The 18,745-nt window shown below is 49.2% G+C and overlaps 1 protein-coding gene across 1 annotated transcript in view; it reads left to right on the top strand.

Annotated features, from left to right (window-relative positions):
• The window catches only part of LOC119970923 (cyclin-K-like), a 101,280-nt gene extending 82,744 nt beyond the window's left edge, over positions 1-18,536 (top strand). Inside the window, exon 26 of the mRNA XM_038806033.1 lies at positions 18,168-18,536. Coding sequence (XP_038661961.1) covers positions 18,168-18,339 — 172 coding nt within the window. The 3' untranslated portion in view covers positions 18,340-18,536. The remainder of the gene's footprint in view (positions 1-18,167) is intronic.
• The last annotated feature ends 209 nt before the right edge of the window (positions 18,537-18,745 follow it).

Here is an 18,745-nt window from a genome sequence, read left to right as displayed (position 1 = left end):
TTAAGGGGCGACTTGACAAATACATGAATAGGATGGGAATAGAGGGATACGGACCCCGGAAATGTAGAAGATTTTAGTTTAGATGGGCAGCATGGTCAGCGCAGGCTTGGAGATCTAAGGATCCTGTACTGTACTTTTCTTTGTTCTTTGTTCTTTGACATTAGGTCATTTCATTTCAGCATGGTTCAATTCCTGTTCCAGCTGAGGTAGACTGGGGACATGCCTTCTCACCCTGCCCCTTAGCGTGGAATACAATAGCAAACTCCAATTAATGAAAGCAGTTCAGGATGAAATATCCTAGGGCAGCATGGTAGCACAGTGGTTAGCACAGTTGCATCACGGCTCCAGGGTTCCAGGTTGATTCCCACTTGGGTCACTGTCTGTGCGGAGTCTGCACGTTCTCCCAGTGTCTGCGTGAGTTTCAACCGGGTGCCCAGGTTTCTTCCCACAGTCCCAAAATGTGCAGTTTAGGTGGATTTACTGTGCTAAATTGCCCTTTTTGTCCAAAAAAGATTTGCTGGGGTTACGAGGATAGGTGTCGTTAGGGTGGATCTTTCCAAAGACCAATGCAGACTTGATGGGCCGAATGGCCTCCTTCTGCACTGTAAATTCTATGATCAGCAGACAATAAGCCAGACACATGCCTTCAGGTGGTGCATACACACCATACCATATATACAAGGATCTGCTAAAGTAGCACAAATGAACCAGCAGGTAAAAAAAATGACTAGGTTTATTCAATGTGCAATAGGTTTCCACTGATCAAAGGGTCTCCATCCCTGACCTGCACCCAGGTCAGGGTTTATAAGCAAGAGAGGATTCCCCTAGTTAAGGGGAAATCCTGCCCCCATTCTCGGGGCAGTTCACATTCCACGGAGGTGACGGGGAATCAGATTGTCCTTATACTATGACCTCTATAGGGTTATAGCATTCCCCCCCCCCCCGCGTCCCAAGGCCGGAGAGAAGTCCATGTCCATTATTGTTCCGAGGAGTGTCTCTGCTTTATCGCCCAGAGATTATTGTCGGAAGCCGACTGTGTGGCATCGAGAGACATGTACCGGACTGGGGTGTGGCATTTTCGTGCAGAGCACCTGGGTGGTGCCAGCAAAACCAATGAGGTGGTGGGACGTGGCACGACAGGCTCCGAGGGTGGCAACACATTCATGTCTGACTCTGATTCGGAACTGGGTGAGACTTCGTCTGTCATCTCGGTGTCTTCAATGTCAGAGTTCAATCTCTCGATGGATGGCAACACAGGCAGCGGACTTCATGCCGAACTTAAAATTCTGTACGGACTGCACCACTAATCCATTTGAAACCAATTGGTAGAGGGCAGTATGCACGTGGTGATTTCCTTATGCCAACACAGGACTACTTGTGTGCCAAACAGCATAAGCAGCAAGTAATAGACAGAGCTAAGCGATTCCACAACAAACACATCAGGTAGTAAGCTGATGTCCTTCCACTTTGAGCTGTGAATGCTAATTGACAATTAAACAACTCACTGGAGGAGGAGGCTCTACAAATATCCCCAAGCGAAATGGTGGAGAAGCCCGGCAAGTATGTGCAAAGGACAAGGCTGAGGCATTTGCAACAATCTTTAGCCAGAAGTGCCGAGTAGATGATCCATCTCGGTCTCCTCCGGAGGTCTCCAGCATCACAGATGTCGATCTTCAGCATATATGATTCACTCCACATGATATCAAGAAATGGCTAAGGGCACTGGATGCTGCAAAGGCTATGGGCCCTGACAATATCCCGGCAATAGTACTGAAGACTTGTGCTACAGTACTTATTATACCCCTAGCCAAGCTGTTCCAGGACAGCTGCAACACTGGCATCTGGCAATGTGGAAAATTGCCCAGGAGTGTCCTATACCTAAGAAACAGGACAAATCCAACCCAGACAATTACCACCCTATCAGTCTATTCTCCATCATCAGCAAAGTGATGGAAGGAGTCATCAGCAGTGCTATCAAGCAGTACTTACTCAGCAATAACCTGACGCTCAGTTTGGGTTCTGCCAGGGTCACTCAGCTTATGACCGCATTACAGCCTTGGTTCAAACATGGACAAAAAAGCTGAATGCCAGAGGTGAAGTGAGAGTGACTGCCCTTGACATCAAGGCAGCATTTGACCGAGAATGGCATCAAGGAGCCTTGGCTAAACTGGAGTCAATAGGAATCAGGGGGAAAACTCTCCGCTGGTTGGAGCCATACCTGGCACAGAGGAAGATGGTTGTGGTGGTTGGAGGTCAATCATCTCAGCTCCAGGACATCACTGCAGGAGTTCCTCAAGGTAGTGTCCTGGGCACAACCATCTTAGATGCCTCACCAATGACCTCCCTTCCATCATAAGATCAAAACAGAGGATGTTTGTGGATGACTGCATAATATTCTGCACCATAAGCAACTTCTCAGATAATGAAGCAGTCCATGTCCAAATGCAGCAAGACCTAGACAATATCCAGGCTTGGGCTGGTTTAGCTCACTCATGCGTCCTAAATTCTCATCCAAATCATTAATGTAAATAACAAATAACAGTGGGCGCAGCACTGATCCCTGAGGCACACCACTAGCCACAGACCTCCAGTTTGAAAAACAACCCTCTACAACCACCCTTTGTCTTCTGTTGTCAAGCCAATTTTGTATCCAAATAACAATACAGCACAGGAACAGGCCCTTTGGGCCTCCGAGCCTGTACCGGTCATTCAATTGGCTACCTCACCTTGGATCCCGTGAGATTTAACATTATGCAACAATCTACCATGTGGTAACTTGTCAAAGGCCTTGTTAAAGTCCATGTTGACAATGTTGACTGCACTGCCCTCATCTACCTTCTTGGTTACCCGTTCAAAAAACTCAATCAAATTCGTAGGACATAATTTTCCACTAACAAAGCCATGCTGATTGTCCCTAATCAGTCATTGCCTCTCTAAATGCCTATAGATCCCGGCTGGGATTCTCAAATCCTGCGGCCAAGTTCTGACGCCGGCGTGAAAAGTGGCGCAAGCCACTCCGGCGTCAAAGGACCTCAACTGGCAGCTATCCACCCCTTCCTAGGGGATTAGTATGGCGCCAGAGTGGTCTCCGCAGATCCGGCGCCCGAAAGCCGGTGCGCCATGGCCGGCGCGAGTCCGCGCGCCACAGCCGGCATGAGTTCGCACACGCGCGCCACAGCCGGCATGAGTTCGCACACGCACGCCACAGCCGGCATGAGTTCGCACACGTGCGCCACAGCCGGCATGAGTTCGCACACGCGCTCCACGGCCGGCATGAGTTCGCACACGCGCTCCACGGCCGGCATGAGTTCGCACACGCGCGCCACGGCCGGCATGAGTTCGCACACGTGCGCCACAGCCGGCATGAGTTCGCACACGCGCGCCACGGCCAGCATGAATTCGCACACGCACGCCACAGCCGGCATGAGTTCACACACGCACGCCACGGCCGGCATGAGTTCGCACACGCACGCCACGGCCGGCATGAGTTCGCACACGCACGCCACGGCCGGCATGAGTTCGCACACGCACGCCACGGCCGGCATGAGTTCGCACACGCACGCCACGGCCGGCATGAATTCGCACACGCGCGCCACGGCCGGCATGAATTCGCACACGCACGCCACAGCCGGCATGAGTTCGCACACGCGCGCCACAGCCGGCATGAGTTCGCACACGCACGCCACGACCAGCATGAATTCGCACACGCACGCCACAGCCGGCATGAGTTCACACACGCACGCCACGGCCGGCATGAGTTCACACACGTGCGCCACAGCCGGCATGAGTTCACACACGCACGCCACAGCCGGCATGAGTTCACACACGCACGCCACAGCCGGCATGAGTTCACACACGTGCGCCACAGCCGGCATGAGTTCGCACACGCGCGCCACGACCAGCATGAATTCGCACACGCACGCCACAGCCGGCATGAGTTCACACACGCACGCCACGGCCGGCATGAGTTCGCACACGCACGCCACGGCCGGCATGAATTCGCACACGCACGCCACAGCCGGCATGAATTCGCACATGCGCGCCACGGCCGGCATGAATTCGCACACGCGCGCCACGGCCGGCATGAATTCGCAAACGCACGCCACGGCCGGCGCGAGTTCACGCATGCACGTGGGTTCCCGTTCCATCCGAGCAATATAGCGGAACCCTATCGGGGCCCGCCGCGGGGGAACATAGGCCCCCCACAGAACTAGCCCGCTGATCGGTAGGCCCCGATCGCGGGCCAGGCCACCATGGAGGACCCCCTCCGGGGTCAGATCCCCCCACCCCCCCCACCAGGACAGCCCTCGCAGACAGACCTCCGATGTCCCGCCGGGTGCAAAGGAGATTTACCAGGATGCTGCCTGGTTTGCAGAATAGATCTTATGAGGAAAGGTTGAGGGAGCTTGGGCTTTTCTCTTTGGAGCGGAGGAGGATGAGAGGCGACTTCACAGAGGTTCATCAGATGATGAGGGGGATAGATAGAGTGGACGGTCGGAGACTATTTCCTCGGGTGGATGTAGCTGTTACAAGGGGGCATAACTATAAGATTCAGGGTAGGTGATATAGGAGGGATATCCGAGGTAGGTTCTTTACTCAAGAGAGTGGTTAAGGTGTGGAATGGACTGCCTGCTGTGATAGTGCAGTCGGACACTTTAAGAATTTTCAAGCGGTTATTGGATAGGCACATGGAGCATACCAGAATGACAGGAAGTGGGATAGCTTGATCTTGGTTTCGGACAATGCTCGGCACAACATCGAGGGCTGAAGGGCCTGTTCTGTGCTGTACTGTTCTATGTTCTATGTTCTCTATGTAAACCACGCTGGCGGGACTTGGCCGAACTCAGCGGGCACTCGGCCTGTCAAGGACTGGAGAATCGGCAAGCGGGGAGGGCTGCTTTCAACGGCCCCTGATCGGCATGGGGGAGATCCCACAGACGGCCGAAAATTGGCGGCAGAGAATCGGCGAGCCAGTGTTCAGGCGGTGTGGTGCAATTCTCGCGCCCCTCCCCGAGCGATTCTCCAACCTGCCGCGGGGTTGGAGAATCCCGGCCCCTATCTCTCAGAATACCTTCTAACAACTTACCAACCAAAGACGTTAGGATAATTGGTCTGTAGTTCCCAGGCTTTTCCCTGAAGCCATTCTTAAACAAAGGCACAACATTTGCTCCCCTCCAATTCAGGCGCCTCACCTGTGGCTGTCGACGATTCAAATATCTCTGCTAGAGGATGCATAATATCCTCCCTAGTCTCCCACAACGTCCTGGGATACATTTCATCAGGTCCCGGGGATTTATCTACCTTGATGCGCCTTATAACTTCCAGCATCTCCTTCTCTGTAATATGTACACTTCTCAAGTCATCACTATTATTTCCCCAAATTCCCTAATATCCATGACTTTCTCAACAGTAAATACCGATGAGAAATATTAATTTAGGATCTCACCCCTCTCTTGTGGATCTGCACATAGATGACCTTGTAGATCCTTAAGAGGCCTTACTCTCTCCCTTGTTACTCTTTTGCCCTTTATATATTTGTAGAGGCTCTTTGAATGTGGCTGGTTTCGCTGACTTTTAAAGCAGACCAAGCAGGCCAGCAGCACGGTTTGATTCCCGTACCAGCCTCCCCGGACAGGCGCCGGAATGTGGCGACTAGGGGCTTTTCACAGTAACTTCATTGAAGCCTACTCGTGACAATAAGTGATTTTCATTTCATTTCATTTTCATTTCATTTCATGTGGTAGCTTTGGAGGCAGTTCAGAGGAGGTTCACCAGATTGATTCTGGACATGGAAGGGTTGATGTATGAGGAGGGATTAAACAGTTTGGGCATATCCAGTTTAGAATAATGAGAGGAGGTCTGATCGAGGTATATATAACGCTGAAAGGGATTGATAGACTAAACATGGAACTAATGTTTCCCCTTATGGGCAATCTGAATGAAAAATGTGATACTCTATTCTACCACCAGATGGAGCTGGGGAGCAGACTTAGAGAAGGGAATGTCTCTCCGACTTCTGCGAGAAGGTGTAAGAAGGAGTATTGATAAGTTTAGAGCAGGCGTGAGTTAGGATAGGTCAGTTGTATAGAGTTCTGTAGCATAGATATAGTATAGTCTTATTTATTAATTAATACCTTGTCACGTGTTCGAATCATAATTTGTGTAGTGTAAATAAACTTGCTTTGTTTAATAACATAGCTTGATGTTTTTTGGATACGCTACAACTTTAATCCATCCTGATAAACTCAACAAAGAACATCACACTCCTGACCCCACCCCGCCCCCCCCAAAAGCCTGTCCAAATCTACAAGACACAAGTCAGGAGTGTAATGGAATACTCTCCATTTGCTTGGATGAGTGCAGCTCTACCAACACTCAAGAAGCTTGACACTATCCACGACAAAGCAGCTCACTTGATTTCTTCCCCTTCCACAAACATTCCACCACTGACGAACTGTGGCAGCCGTGTGTATCATCTACAAGATCCACTGCAGTAACTCACCAAGGTTCCTTAGACAACACCTTCCAAACCCACGACCACTACCATCTAGAAGGACAAGAGCAGCAGATACTTGGAGGTTCCCCTCCAAGTCGCTCACCACCCTGACTTGGAAATATATTGCTGTTCCTTCACTGTCGCTGGGACAACATCCTGGAACTCCCTACCTAATCGCGCAGTCGGTGTACGTACCCCTCAAGGACTGCAGTGGTTCAAGAAGGCAATTCACCACCTCCTGAAGGACAACTAGGGATGGGCAATAAATGCTGGCCTCACCAGCGATGCCCATGTAAATGAATACAAAAGAAAAAATTCCCCAAACTCCGCGTTTACGAAAGCTGTTCCATTATCTGAAACCAACACATCAGGTACTCCGTACATGCTGAATGGCTGTCACAGTCATTCAATGGTGGCCCGAGCAGACTTGGTGCATTCTTGTGCATCCCCATACACTTCGAGTGGGAGTGCACGACAAAGGGGAATATCTCCCCCTGGAATTGTCCTGCAAAGTCTAGATGTGGAGGCGGGACCAAGGATGGCCCGGCCATTCCCATGGTTGGAGTGAAACCGCCGCCAGCAGTTACTGGTGTTCCTGGCATTGTGCACAATGCTGGGCCAACTTCTTTATGTTCACATCAACCCTTGGCCACCAAATGTAGATACAGGCCAGCATCTTCATCTTGGACACACCTGTGTGTCCATTGTGAAGGTCCTGCGAGAGCGGCTTGCGTCCCAGCTCGGGAACTACCACGTGCTTCCAAACAGGATGACACCATCCACAGTGCTTAACTCCGGTATCTTGGTGGTGTAGACCTTCAAGTCACTCAACAATGCCCCGTGCTGGATTCCATACAGGATGATGTGTTGCACCTGGGACGACTGCGGGTCTGTCTGGGTCCAACCGTGGATGTTCAACACTGTGATAGGCAGAGAGTCTGTAAAATAGAAGGCAGTGCTGACCTCATCAGCTAAAGCCAGCACTGACGGCCTAGTTGGGAGAGGGAGGCAGCTCAATGCAATGTTGTGTGGAATCTTGGTACCGGAATGGCCAAACCGTCTTTTTCGATCTGTGCCTAGTTTTTCTCAGCATCGGCCAACGTCTGATCCATATTACATTTGGTGGGTGAGGACAGCCCCGACCCCATAGGGAGAAGCATCACATGTTAACAAAAGCGACTTAGATTGATCAAAGTTGGTCAGCACGCGGAGGATGACAGTTGCTATTTGACTGATGTGATGGCTGTGCCTTGGGCCTTGAGCCATTCCCATCACTGATCCTTTTTTTAGCGGACAATTGAAGGGGACCAAAAATGTGGCAAGGTTTGGTATAAACTTGCCATAATAGTTCATGAGGCCCAAAAATGATTGTTGTTCCGTTGGACCATTCAGTACAGGGGCCTGACGGATAGCCAGTACGTTTACCTCATAGAACATACAGTGCAGAAGGAGGCCATTTGGCCCATTGAGTCTGCACCGACCAATATTAAGCCCTCACTTCCACCCTATCCCCGTAACCCAATAACCCCTTCTAACCTTTTTGGACACGAAGCGCAATTTAGCATGGCTAATCCACCTAATCTACACGTCTTTGGACTGTGGGAGGAAACCAGAGCACCCGGAGGAAACCCACGCAGACACGGGGAGAACTTGCAGACTCCGCACAGACAGTGACCCAGCGGGGAATCGAACCTGGGACCCTGGCGCTGTGAAGCCACAGTTCTATTCACTTGTGCTACCGTGCTGCCCTACCGTGCTGCCTCCACCAGATGCAACCCATGGTGGTCCATGCGATGGCCCAGTTAGACCGCATTGAAAACACATTTTTCCCTCCGGAGGCGGACTCCAGTTTCCTGAAACTATCGGAGGATTTCAGTCAAGTTTTCCAAATACTCCTGTTCAGATGAACCTGTGATCAACATATCGTCCAGGTACATCACCAACCGCAGGAGCCCTGGCAGGATGTTTTCCATTACCCGCTGGAAAATGGGGCACGCCGAGGAAACTCCAATAGGTAGCCGGGCATACTCATATAGCCCGCAGTGCATGTTGATGGTCACAAAAGGTCTGGAGTCATGAGCCAAAGTCAGTTGGAGGTATGTATGGCTCATGTTGAGTTTCGAAAATGAGCGACCGCCACTGAATTTGGCGTATAGAACCTCTATTCGAGGGACGAAGTAGCAATCCAATCAGGAGGTGTGGTTGCCTGTCATCTTATAATCGCCACATAGACGGATAGAGCCATCAGGTTTCATAATGGGCATGACTGGCACATGATTTTCAAGTCCTCAAGGCAGTCCAGCTCTGCGTTCACTTGTTCTCTCCACTATGGCCTATGGTATCTATTGGGCTCCGTCCCCAAAGTTCCAGGCATATGCTGCATCCCCTGGCTTGAACCTTCTGTCCTGCTTCCGGTGGTCATTGTATCTCTTCTGGCGGTCTTGTTTCTTCTCCACCTTCCCACAAAGGTTGAGGGATGTCAAGCTTAGACAGCCCATCAGTAGCTCGGCCGGTGCTACCTGGTTGTCACACGTGGCGTGGTCCGATAATTAAACAATTCTGTGGTTTGTTTTTTCATGCCCCCTTTGAAGGTTTGCACTGCCCGCTCAGCTGGACTGTTTAAAGAAGGGTGATATGAGGTGTTTTGAATGTGCTTTACCTCATTCATCTGCATAAACCACAGTGCCCCAACGCGACATACAACATATATACCCCAACCAGGGCTACCGATCTATGCTGACTGTCCATGATTAATTTCTGCCTTTCCAAGTGGCAGTTTATCCTGTCACTCAGAATTGATTCCAATAATTTTCCAATTTCTGAGATTAGATTGACTAGCTTGTAATTATTTGATCTGAACCTTTCTCTCTTTTTAGACAAAGGTACAACTTTAACAGACTTTCATTTCTCTGGCACCTCACCTGTACTGAGTGAGGATTGGAAAATGATGGTCAGACCCTCTGCTCCCTGTCTTATTTTAACATTCTGGGAAACATTTTATTGGACCCTGGTGATTTATCCACTTTCAAAGATGCTAATCCACTTAGTATTTCCTCTCTCCCTATGTTTATTACGTTCAATACTTCACACTCCTCCTCTTTAACTACAATGTCTGCACTGTCCCTCTCTTTTGTGAAGACAGTCACAAGGTATTCATTCAGAACCATACCCACATCCATCCTCTCCACACATGGGATTCCTTTCTGGTCTTTTATGGGCCCTACTCTTTCCTTAGTTACCTTCTTACTCTTAATGGATTGATAAAACAGCTTTAGGTTTTCCTGATCTTGCTTGCCAATATTCTTTCATCTCCTCTCTTCACTTTCCTAATTTCTTTTAAAATTTCACTCCGCCTTCTGAACTCCTCTCGTTTTCTACAATAAAATTTCTGACCTCCTTCAATGTCCACCACTGCTTCTCTACTGTTTACCTTTTAACCTCCTTTTCCATTCAACTTCAGCCAACTCTGTCTTCATACCCTTGTTTTAAGTTTAAGACCTGATTTTCAGACCTAAATTTCTGATTCTGAACGTGAATGTACAATTCATATAATGATCACTTTTACTTCGAGGATCATTTACTGCAAGATCATTAATCAATCCTGTTTCATTATCCATTATCAGGGCTAAAATTCCCTTTCATGGTTGCATAGAAATGTACATAGAAAATAGAAGTAGGAGTAAGCCATTTGGCTCTTCATGCTTGCTCTGCCATTCATTATGATCATGGCTGATAATCAAGTTCAATACCCTGATCCCGCCTTCCCCCCATATCCCTTGATCCCTTTAGCCCAAAGAGCTATATCTGATTCCTTCTTGAAATTACACAACATTTTGGCCTCAACTACTTTCTGTGGCAGTGAATTCCACAGATTCACCACTCTCTGGGTGAAGAAATTTCTCCTCACCTCAGTCCCAAAAGGGGTACCCCTTATCCTCAAACTATGACCCCTAGTTCTGGATGGTATTGTTCAAAGGAACTCTCCTAATACACTTTATGAAGTAATTCTCGAGGCTCCCTTTCCAAATTTGATTCCCCTAATCTATATCAAGATGGAAATTTCCCATGAGCAGCACCTTTCCACGAGCCCCAATTATTTCTTGATTTATACTCTGTCCAATAGTATACCTACGGTCAGGGGCCCTATAAACCATTCCCAATAGTGGTTTATTGCCTTTGCTATTTCGTATCTCCACCCAAATTAATTTGGTTTCTTAATTCTCTGAATCAAGATAATTTCTCATTACCGTACTGATTTCATATTTTATGAACAGGGCCAGCCATCTCCTTTTCCCTTGTTCCTGCCCTTCCAAAATGTCAAATATCCTTTTCTCATTAGAACGGAGAAGGATGAGGGGTGACTTGATGGAGGTTTATAAGGTGATCATGGGAATAGATAGAGTAGACAGTCAGAGACATTTTCTCCGGATGGAACAAACCATTACAAGGGGACATAAATTTAAGGTGAATAGTGGAAGATATAGGGGGGATGTCAGTGGTAGGTTCTTTACCCAGAGAGTAGTGGGGGCATGGAATGCACTGCCTGTGGAAGTAGTTGAGTCGGAAACATTAGGGACCTTCAAGCGGCTATTGGATAGGTACATGGATTACGGTAGAATGATGGGGTGGAGATAAATTTGTTTTTAATCAAGGACAAAAGTTCGGCACAACATCTTGGGCCAAAGGACCTGTTCTGTGCTGTATTTTTCTATGTTCTATGTTCCTTGAACATTCAGGTTGCAGCCATGGTCACTTTGCAACTATGTTTCTGTATTACCTCTCATATCGTACTCATTGAGTTCTATTTGTGCTATTGATTTACCCATCATGCACTAAAAGCTACTCCCATACAAATACAGTGTAGTTAATTCTGTATTGTAATAATTTTCCCTATTTACCTTATTTACTGGTACACTCTTATCCTTGTAGGTTCTGTCCCTTCCTGTCACACTGGTTATCATTCCTCATATCGCTATGCTCTTTCCATTTGACTTTCTAAACGTTCCCTCACATGAACCCTCAACCAAACTATTTAGCTGAAAGCCTCATCTGTGCAATTTGTCAAAGCGTGTCCCAGTGTTCTTCAGTTGAAGGCTATCCCAATGGCACATCTCCTCTTTCCCCAGTTATAGTGCAGGTGCCCTATGAATCAAAACATATTTCTCCCACGCCAATCTTTGATCCAATAAGTGCTCCATTTTGAGCAAAAAGCAGAGCTATGGCTGTCTGGTTACATCATACATAACAGCACAATTGAATCCATCTTCATTTATATGTCTTCTCCTATCTTTCTGTACTAGGTTGTGTCTACAACCTCAGAAGTCTATCTACAAGGCTTCATTTTAATTCAAAGCTGGTCAGACACACATATCTCTGATAGAATAGCTTTGCTATTGGAGCCATTCTTGCCCAGTGCAACCACCTATATTGTCCAGATCCAGGCAATGTTACTTTGAATGTGACTGCCCAGTTCTCTTGTGAAATGAAAACGAAACTAAATATATCTAGTTTTCCTATGCACGTTTCAGAAAGGCTGTACAGACAGAGTAACCTGGCTCCAGTAGGATATTTGTAAATTCATTTCCTGGCACTCAGAAAAATGTAGAAGAGGCCCATTTATATGTGTGTGACTGGCCACATTACATCTGCTTATCTGTCCCTGTGAGCTTAACAGCTGCTAAGTGAGTGTATCTTCAAGTTAATTTTTAACATCTTCAACAATTTTCAGATATAAATTTCAAAAATGTATCCAGTAACTTCTCGAAGACAAGGTTGCAAAACAATTTAAATCAAATCAGAAACATGGGGCTGGAAACGCAATTGGGCGGAGAATCATGTGTGAGCTGAAAACCGAGGCCAGTTCCCAATGGAAGGCCGTGCTCCGGTGCCACGACAGCGGCATGAATGCGATCTACGCCGCACGCCGCCGTGGGCATGCAAATTGTACAGTAAAGGCCATTGGTATATCATGGGGGAGCACCTGCCAGGGCCGGGGGGAGTGACCAGGGGATGGGCTGTGAGGTTGGGATGTCTGGGCACTGATCGCGATTGTCACGGCCTGCAAGGCAGCCATCCAGCTGTGCACCCCACTGACAACCCACCGTGTGTCACTGGTCGACCCCCGCCTCCCATAACTTGTCACCACACTGCCAGTGGGGCATCACGCAGCCCATTCAAGGAGGATGCCAACAATAGTCCCCACAGGAGGGCTGATGGCAAGGGCCGCAGAGCGTACCGCTGGCGTGGCTTGCACTAGCCACTAATAGCCCTATCGGCAGGGATGGGTGCCAGAGCTGGAGCCCCGCCCCCCCCTCGGTGCCAGGCACTGACAGGGCCAGGGGTGCAGTTCGGAGGGCAAAGAGACAGGTGAATGGCCGGCGGTGAGAGTGGGAATCGGTGGGGGGGGGGAAAATGCGGGGGCAGGGGCTGCAGTGCAGGATGGAGCTACTGTGTAGCCCGCTGGACCTGGTTCGGAACAGAGGTAACCACCATGCCAACCATGCCTTGACCCCCCGCAAAGAACGGATTTCGGTATCCAACCAAGAATGGTTGGCATCTGCTTAGCCATCATAGCCCTGGGGAATGCCATGAGGCTATACCAGCAGGAGCTGCTTGGGGAGGCCACTGCAGCAGCCAAGCCTGCCCCAGAAGAACAGGGCCAGCTGGTGAGGATGGAGACCAGGCTGCCCAATAGGCTGAAGAGGAGGATGGAAGGAGGTGGCTTTTCAGGCCCCGTGTGTACAGGCAGTGCCTATTAATCAAGGGACTGCTGGACCGGTTGTGTTGTCAAAGGCTCCAGTTGACCAGGGACACCATAGGGCATATCTGCCAGATCATGGCGCATCTGGAACCGTGGGGTATGGAAGCGAACATCCACCCCCGATGCCAATCAAGGTGAGCTTCTACGCCACGGAGTCCTTCCAGACGTCAAGTGGGGACCTGTTGGTGATCTCCCAGACCTCGCTGCACAGGTGCATCCGTGCCATCATGGAGGCCCTGTATGCCAGGGCAGCACAATAAATCAGCCTGAATATGGATTGAGCCCACCATGTAGCCCTGGCAGTGGGGTTCATCGCCATTGGTGGATGCCCCAGGTCCAGGCAATGATCGAGAGGACGCATGTTCCCCTTATGAACACTGCCACATGAGGATGTGCACTTCACAAACCACAAGGGGTACCACTTCATGAATGTGCAGCTGGTGTGTGACCACGAGATCACATCATGCACGTCTGCGCCCCATACCCAGGCAGTGTTCATGACACATGCATCCTGGCACACTTGACGGTGCCTGACATTTTCGAGGCACTCCCCTGGGTGAAGGGTTGGCACCTGGGCAACAGGGGTTGTCCGTTGAGGTCATAGCTGATGACGCCTATCCAGAGTCCACAGATCAACTTGGAAACCCACTGCAATGATGCCCATGCAGCAACCAGGAGTGTAATTGATCGATGCATTGGTATGCATGAGATTCAGGTTCAGGTACCTACACCACTCTGGAGGGGCCCTTCAGTATAGTCCCAGGATGGCATCGCACATCATGGACCCACTGTACCCTCCACAACATCATGAAGCAGAGGGGCGACATGCTGGAGGAGTAGATGAACGACAGGCCTCGTCCGATGAGGAGGATGCGAGGGACGGCCAGGGTGGGCAGGGCATGGGCCCGGGCAGGCAAAGGAGGCCGCACAACGTGTGCACCATGGCCTGCGTGCAGGGGACAATCTAATAGCAGCCAAGTTCACTAGTTCACTAGTTGGCATGGCCAGCGGCTGTTCAAACGCCCGCACCCCAGCAAGTCACCCCCTCCCCTGTTCACCCGCCTGCACCGCTGCACCCCCAACTCCCCACTTCCCCACATCCTGCTCCGTACTTCCACCTACAGGGTGGAGGCCCTCGGTTGGCAGTATCAGCGTGTCTGGTCCATGGGATGGAAAATTATGGCGACCCGCTCCAAGGTGAGCTCTGCTGCTCGTCATCGTTTGACGAGGTCTGACTCCTGCCCTTAGCAGCATTTTCCACTGTCCGCCTGGGTAATCTCTGCAGGCCTGCTGGCCATTGCACTTCACGGTCCCATCAAACGCCACGGTGAGTGGATGGGGGGGTTGAGTATCGGAGCAGTGTGCAGTTGTGGGTAACTCACCGGGTATCCCTACACATATGGCATCCCCACATATCTGGCCTCATCCCCTGCCACCCCCGAGATCGACACAGGGGGAGGAGGGGGGGTGGTCCCCGACTGCGCTTGGAGCCCTGGCCCGTGCCCACCTGCAAAGCCCGAGCCGTCACAGCATGTGACATAGCCGTCCTGTCCTGTGGCTTGGCCAATGCCTACACAGACTGACCCAGGTCTTCAATATCTTAATCCACGGCCAGTACCATCACACCCAAGGCTTCCACTATGGATGCCACATGTGCAATGTAGGCCTGGATAGCAGGCATGTTCAGCACCTCCTCCAACTGCACCTGCAGGCACTGGATCTTAGATGACACCCCATCATGTAATCCCTGGCAATGCAACTGGGCAGCACTGTAGCATTGTGGATAGAACAATTGCTTCAGAGCTCCAGGGTCCCAGGTTCGATTCCCGGCTTGGGTCACTGTCTGTGCGGAGTCTGCACGTCCTCCCCGTGTGTGCGTGGGTTTCCTCCGGGTGCTCCGGTTTCCTCCCACAGTCCAAAGATGTGCAGGTTAGGTGGATTGGTCATGCTAAATTGCCCTTAGTGTCCAAAATTGCCCTTAGTGTTGGGTGGGGTTACTGGGTTATGGGGATAGGGTGGAGGTGTGGACCTTGGGTAGGGTGCTCTTTCCAAGAGCCGGTGCGGACTGGCCTCCTTCTACGCTGTAAATTCTATGATATGATATCTATGATCTCTCGCATTGATGTCACCGCCCTTTCCAGACGCCTGAGACCAATGTGGAATGCAGCTAGTCCCTGGGCGGCATGGGTGTTGGTATGTGGTGCAGGGTGGGTGTGCTCAGACTGATGGTGGGTGGGGTTTCATTGCCCTTTAAGTGGGGGTGGGGCTTTGGGTGTGTGGGATGCGGTGATGGTGTCAGTGGCACGGTACTGGAGGTGGAATACCCTGGCTAGCCTGGGGGATGCTCACCCTCGCCCAGCACTGTATTATGCTGCATTGGGAACCATCCAAAAGTGGGATTTAAATCTCAAACTTCAGATGGTTCTGACTGTTTCAGAGTTATAGTTATCCAGGAACAGTTGGAACAATTAAAACTAATTCTAATCTCTGGTAACTATAAAACTGACCCCCTCTGATGTGTTAGACAGGTTGGGTCGACGTGGACTGCACTTGATGCAGTGTAGCAAGAGACAGACCTCTAACACTGGAGAAGATCCAACTCGATTTTATTCAATGTATTAACTAATATGCATGCTCAGCTGTGGGTTGACACTATACTGAATTGACTGGAGACCTAGTGCTAGCCTGACCAGACTTACCAGCTACCGCATGGTGTTTGCACTGGCTAGCTCACGAACTCTGACTGTCTCAGTGGCTGGGTCCTGAGAGAGTGGGACACCGAGTGCCCTCTGGCTATATAGTAGTCATGTCCTGTCTGGTGATTGGCTGCTGTGTTCTGTGTGCTTACTGGTCATCCTTTGTGTCAATCACTGCCTGTCTGCACTCCATTAATATACATGTGTGGATATCATGACAACCCCTCCCCAAAACTACCCTCTTTCTCTGACCTAAATGCCCCATCCCCCAGCCAACTGACCTCCATCTCCCGCTGACCACAAAACCCCCTCGACCAACCACTTGACTCCCTCGACCAATCACTTCACTCTCCCGACCAACCACAACAGCCAAACCCAGCACGACAAATTGATCCCCTGATCAACTGACTTCCCCAAACATCCCCCCCACCCCCCCCCCCCCCCCCCCCCCTCATGACTGCCTGATCCTCCACCAACCAACTATCCCCCCCATCCCCAGTCCCATGGCGGACCAGTTCCCCCCTGACCGATCGCATCTCCCCTATTGACCCCCAGCCACCATGCAACCCACTCCCCCAGCCAACCAACTCCCACCCACCCCATTGACGGACAGATTTCCACCCCCGATTGACTACCTAATCATCTGACCACTTCACCTCCCCAAATGACACCCCAAACCAACCCATTTCCCTGACTGACCCCACCTCGAACCACTAATTCCCCCCACCGACTTAATCTCTTCCACTGAACTCCTCTCCATCTCAAACCCCTGTCAAACTAACCAGTCCCAACGACAGACTGAGTCCACCTGAATCGGAAGGTCGGGTGAGAAGGAGCGGCTGTTTTCCAGGTAAATAACTAGGTGCAAAATGGCAATCAGGTTCTTATTGCCACTTGTCCACAACATCTCATCATCTGATTAGGCACACGACAGCCTTCCAGTCTCAACATCAAATTCAACAACTTCAGATGATTAGCTCTACCCCACCCCGACCCATTTGTTTTCATCCCATTTCATTTGAACCGTCTTTTACAATTTCTATCTTTCTTGCCTTTCTTTATATATATTTAACTCCCTCCCCTATCTTATCCCACATTCCTGACCTTTTCTCCCCTTTGCTTCCCCCTTCTCCTCCCCCACATCTACATCTGTCACAGTTTACACTCTGATGTTAGTTTCTCTGCTGTTTGGCCTTTCACACCTTTTGTTCTCTCTGGGGACTGCCATTAGCACTCTTTCCCTTGGTTTCTGTTGCTATTAGCACCCCATTTCCCTTTGTTTCTTCAGGTATGAGTCATCTTTCATTCTCTCACTCCACAGTATAAATATTTCCCACTTTCTCTGTCTTTTAACTTTGACAAAGGGTTATCTGGACTCAAAACGTTGACTCTATTCTCTCCCTACAGATGCTGCCAGATACGCTGAGATTTTCCAGCATTTTCTCTTTGGTTTCAGATTCCAGCATCCACAGTTATTTGCTTTTTTCTAGTCCTGATAGAATTTGATAAGTCTCTGTGAGAGTTCTCCCTCATTCGTCTGAACGCCAGCAAACACAATCATAACCTAGTCAATCTCTCCTCATACTTCAGTCCCGCTATCCCTGGAATCAGTCTGGTAAACCTTCGTTGCACACCCTTGAGTGCAAGAACATCCTTCCTCAGAAAAGGAGACCAAAACTGCACACAATATTCTAGGTGTGGCCTCACCAAGGCCCTGTATATTTGCAACAACACATCCCTGCTCCTGTACTCAAAACCTCTTGCAAGAAAGCCCACATACCATTTGCCTTACCTTCAGTGACAGGTGCACAAGGACACCAAGGTCTCGCTGCACACTCCCCTCTCCTAATGTACAGCCATTCAAGTAGTAACCTGCCTTCTTATTTTGGCTTCCAAAGCGAATAACTTCACATTTATCCAAATTATACTGCATCTGCCATTGATTTGCCCACACTCAACATGTTCAGATCATGCTGAAGGATCTTTGAAGGAAGATGGAAATACAGGATGGAGTAGATCAGGTAGAGAACAGTTCAGATGCTTATGAACCCAACATTTTGAGACAGTACAGATTTTCAGATTCATTCACCCTCATGATTTATTTGAGTTTTTAAGAGTTATTCAGTTAATCTCAGAAGGGAAACAATACTTCAGCAAAGGAGAGTTGTGAATTGTTGTGTGTGAAATGACTGATGCTTCTATTTCTAATTGGCAGGTATAATGGAGTGACAGGTCTGATTGAAACACATTGTGGCTGCTGTGTGCCAAAGAAATTCAAAAAACTGACTGCAAATGCCAGCTGTAAAAATGGCCAAATAATGCTCATGGAATATATCCTGTTCCAAGAATGTGAATGCAATCACCATGCCTGTAAACTCAATCAATAGAAGAACAAAAACACATTTGGTACAAACTGGAATGAGTGGGATACGTTCTCCCAGATGAATACACATCCAAAACAACTTGTCATCAATGCAAATATGCCAATATAATTACAACTTTGGCATGAAGAAGAGAGAACATTCATAATTATGTTTATAATAGAGATATTACAATGAATAAATACCGAACCACCTTTGCCTCACTTGCTTTAGCTTTGTTATTCATTCCCTATAGAGCACATGTATGTATGTTAATTAAAGATACACTTCTACTGTTTGCAATGAACAATAAACGTTGATTTAAATGATTTCAATGTTTCATTTAATTCATTTTCCATTGTAATATTATTTGAAATCCCTAGTTGTTAAAAGTCTGAGTAGATTTAGTTAATCCCAATGATGTGGAGATGCC

The sequence above is a fragment of the Scyliorhinus canicula genome, chromosome 9 (assembly GCF_902713615.1).
Source record: "Scyliorhinus canicula chromosome 9, sScyCan1.1, whole genome shotgun sequence".
Lineage (NCBI taxonomy): Eukaryota > Metazoa > Chordata > Chondrichthyes > Carcharhiniformes > Scyliorhinidae > Scyliorhinus > Scyliorhinus canicula.
This window is presented reverse-complemented; position numbering and strand designations above follow the sequence as displayed.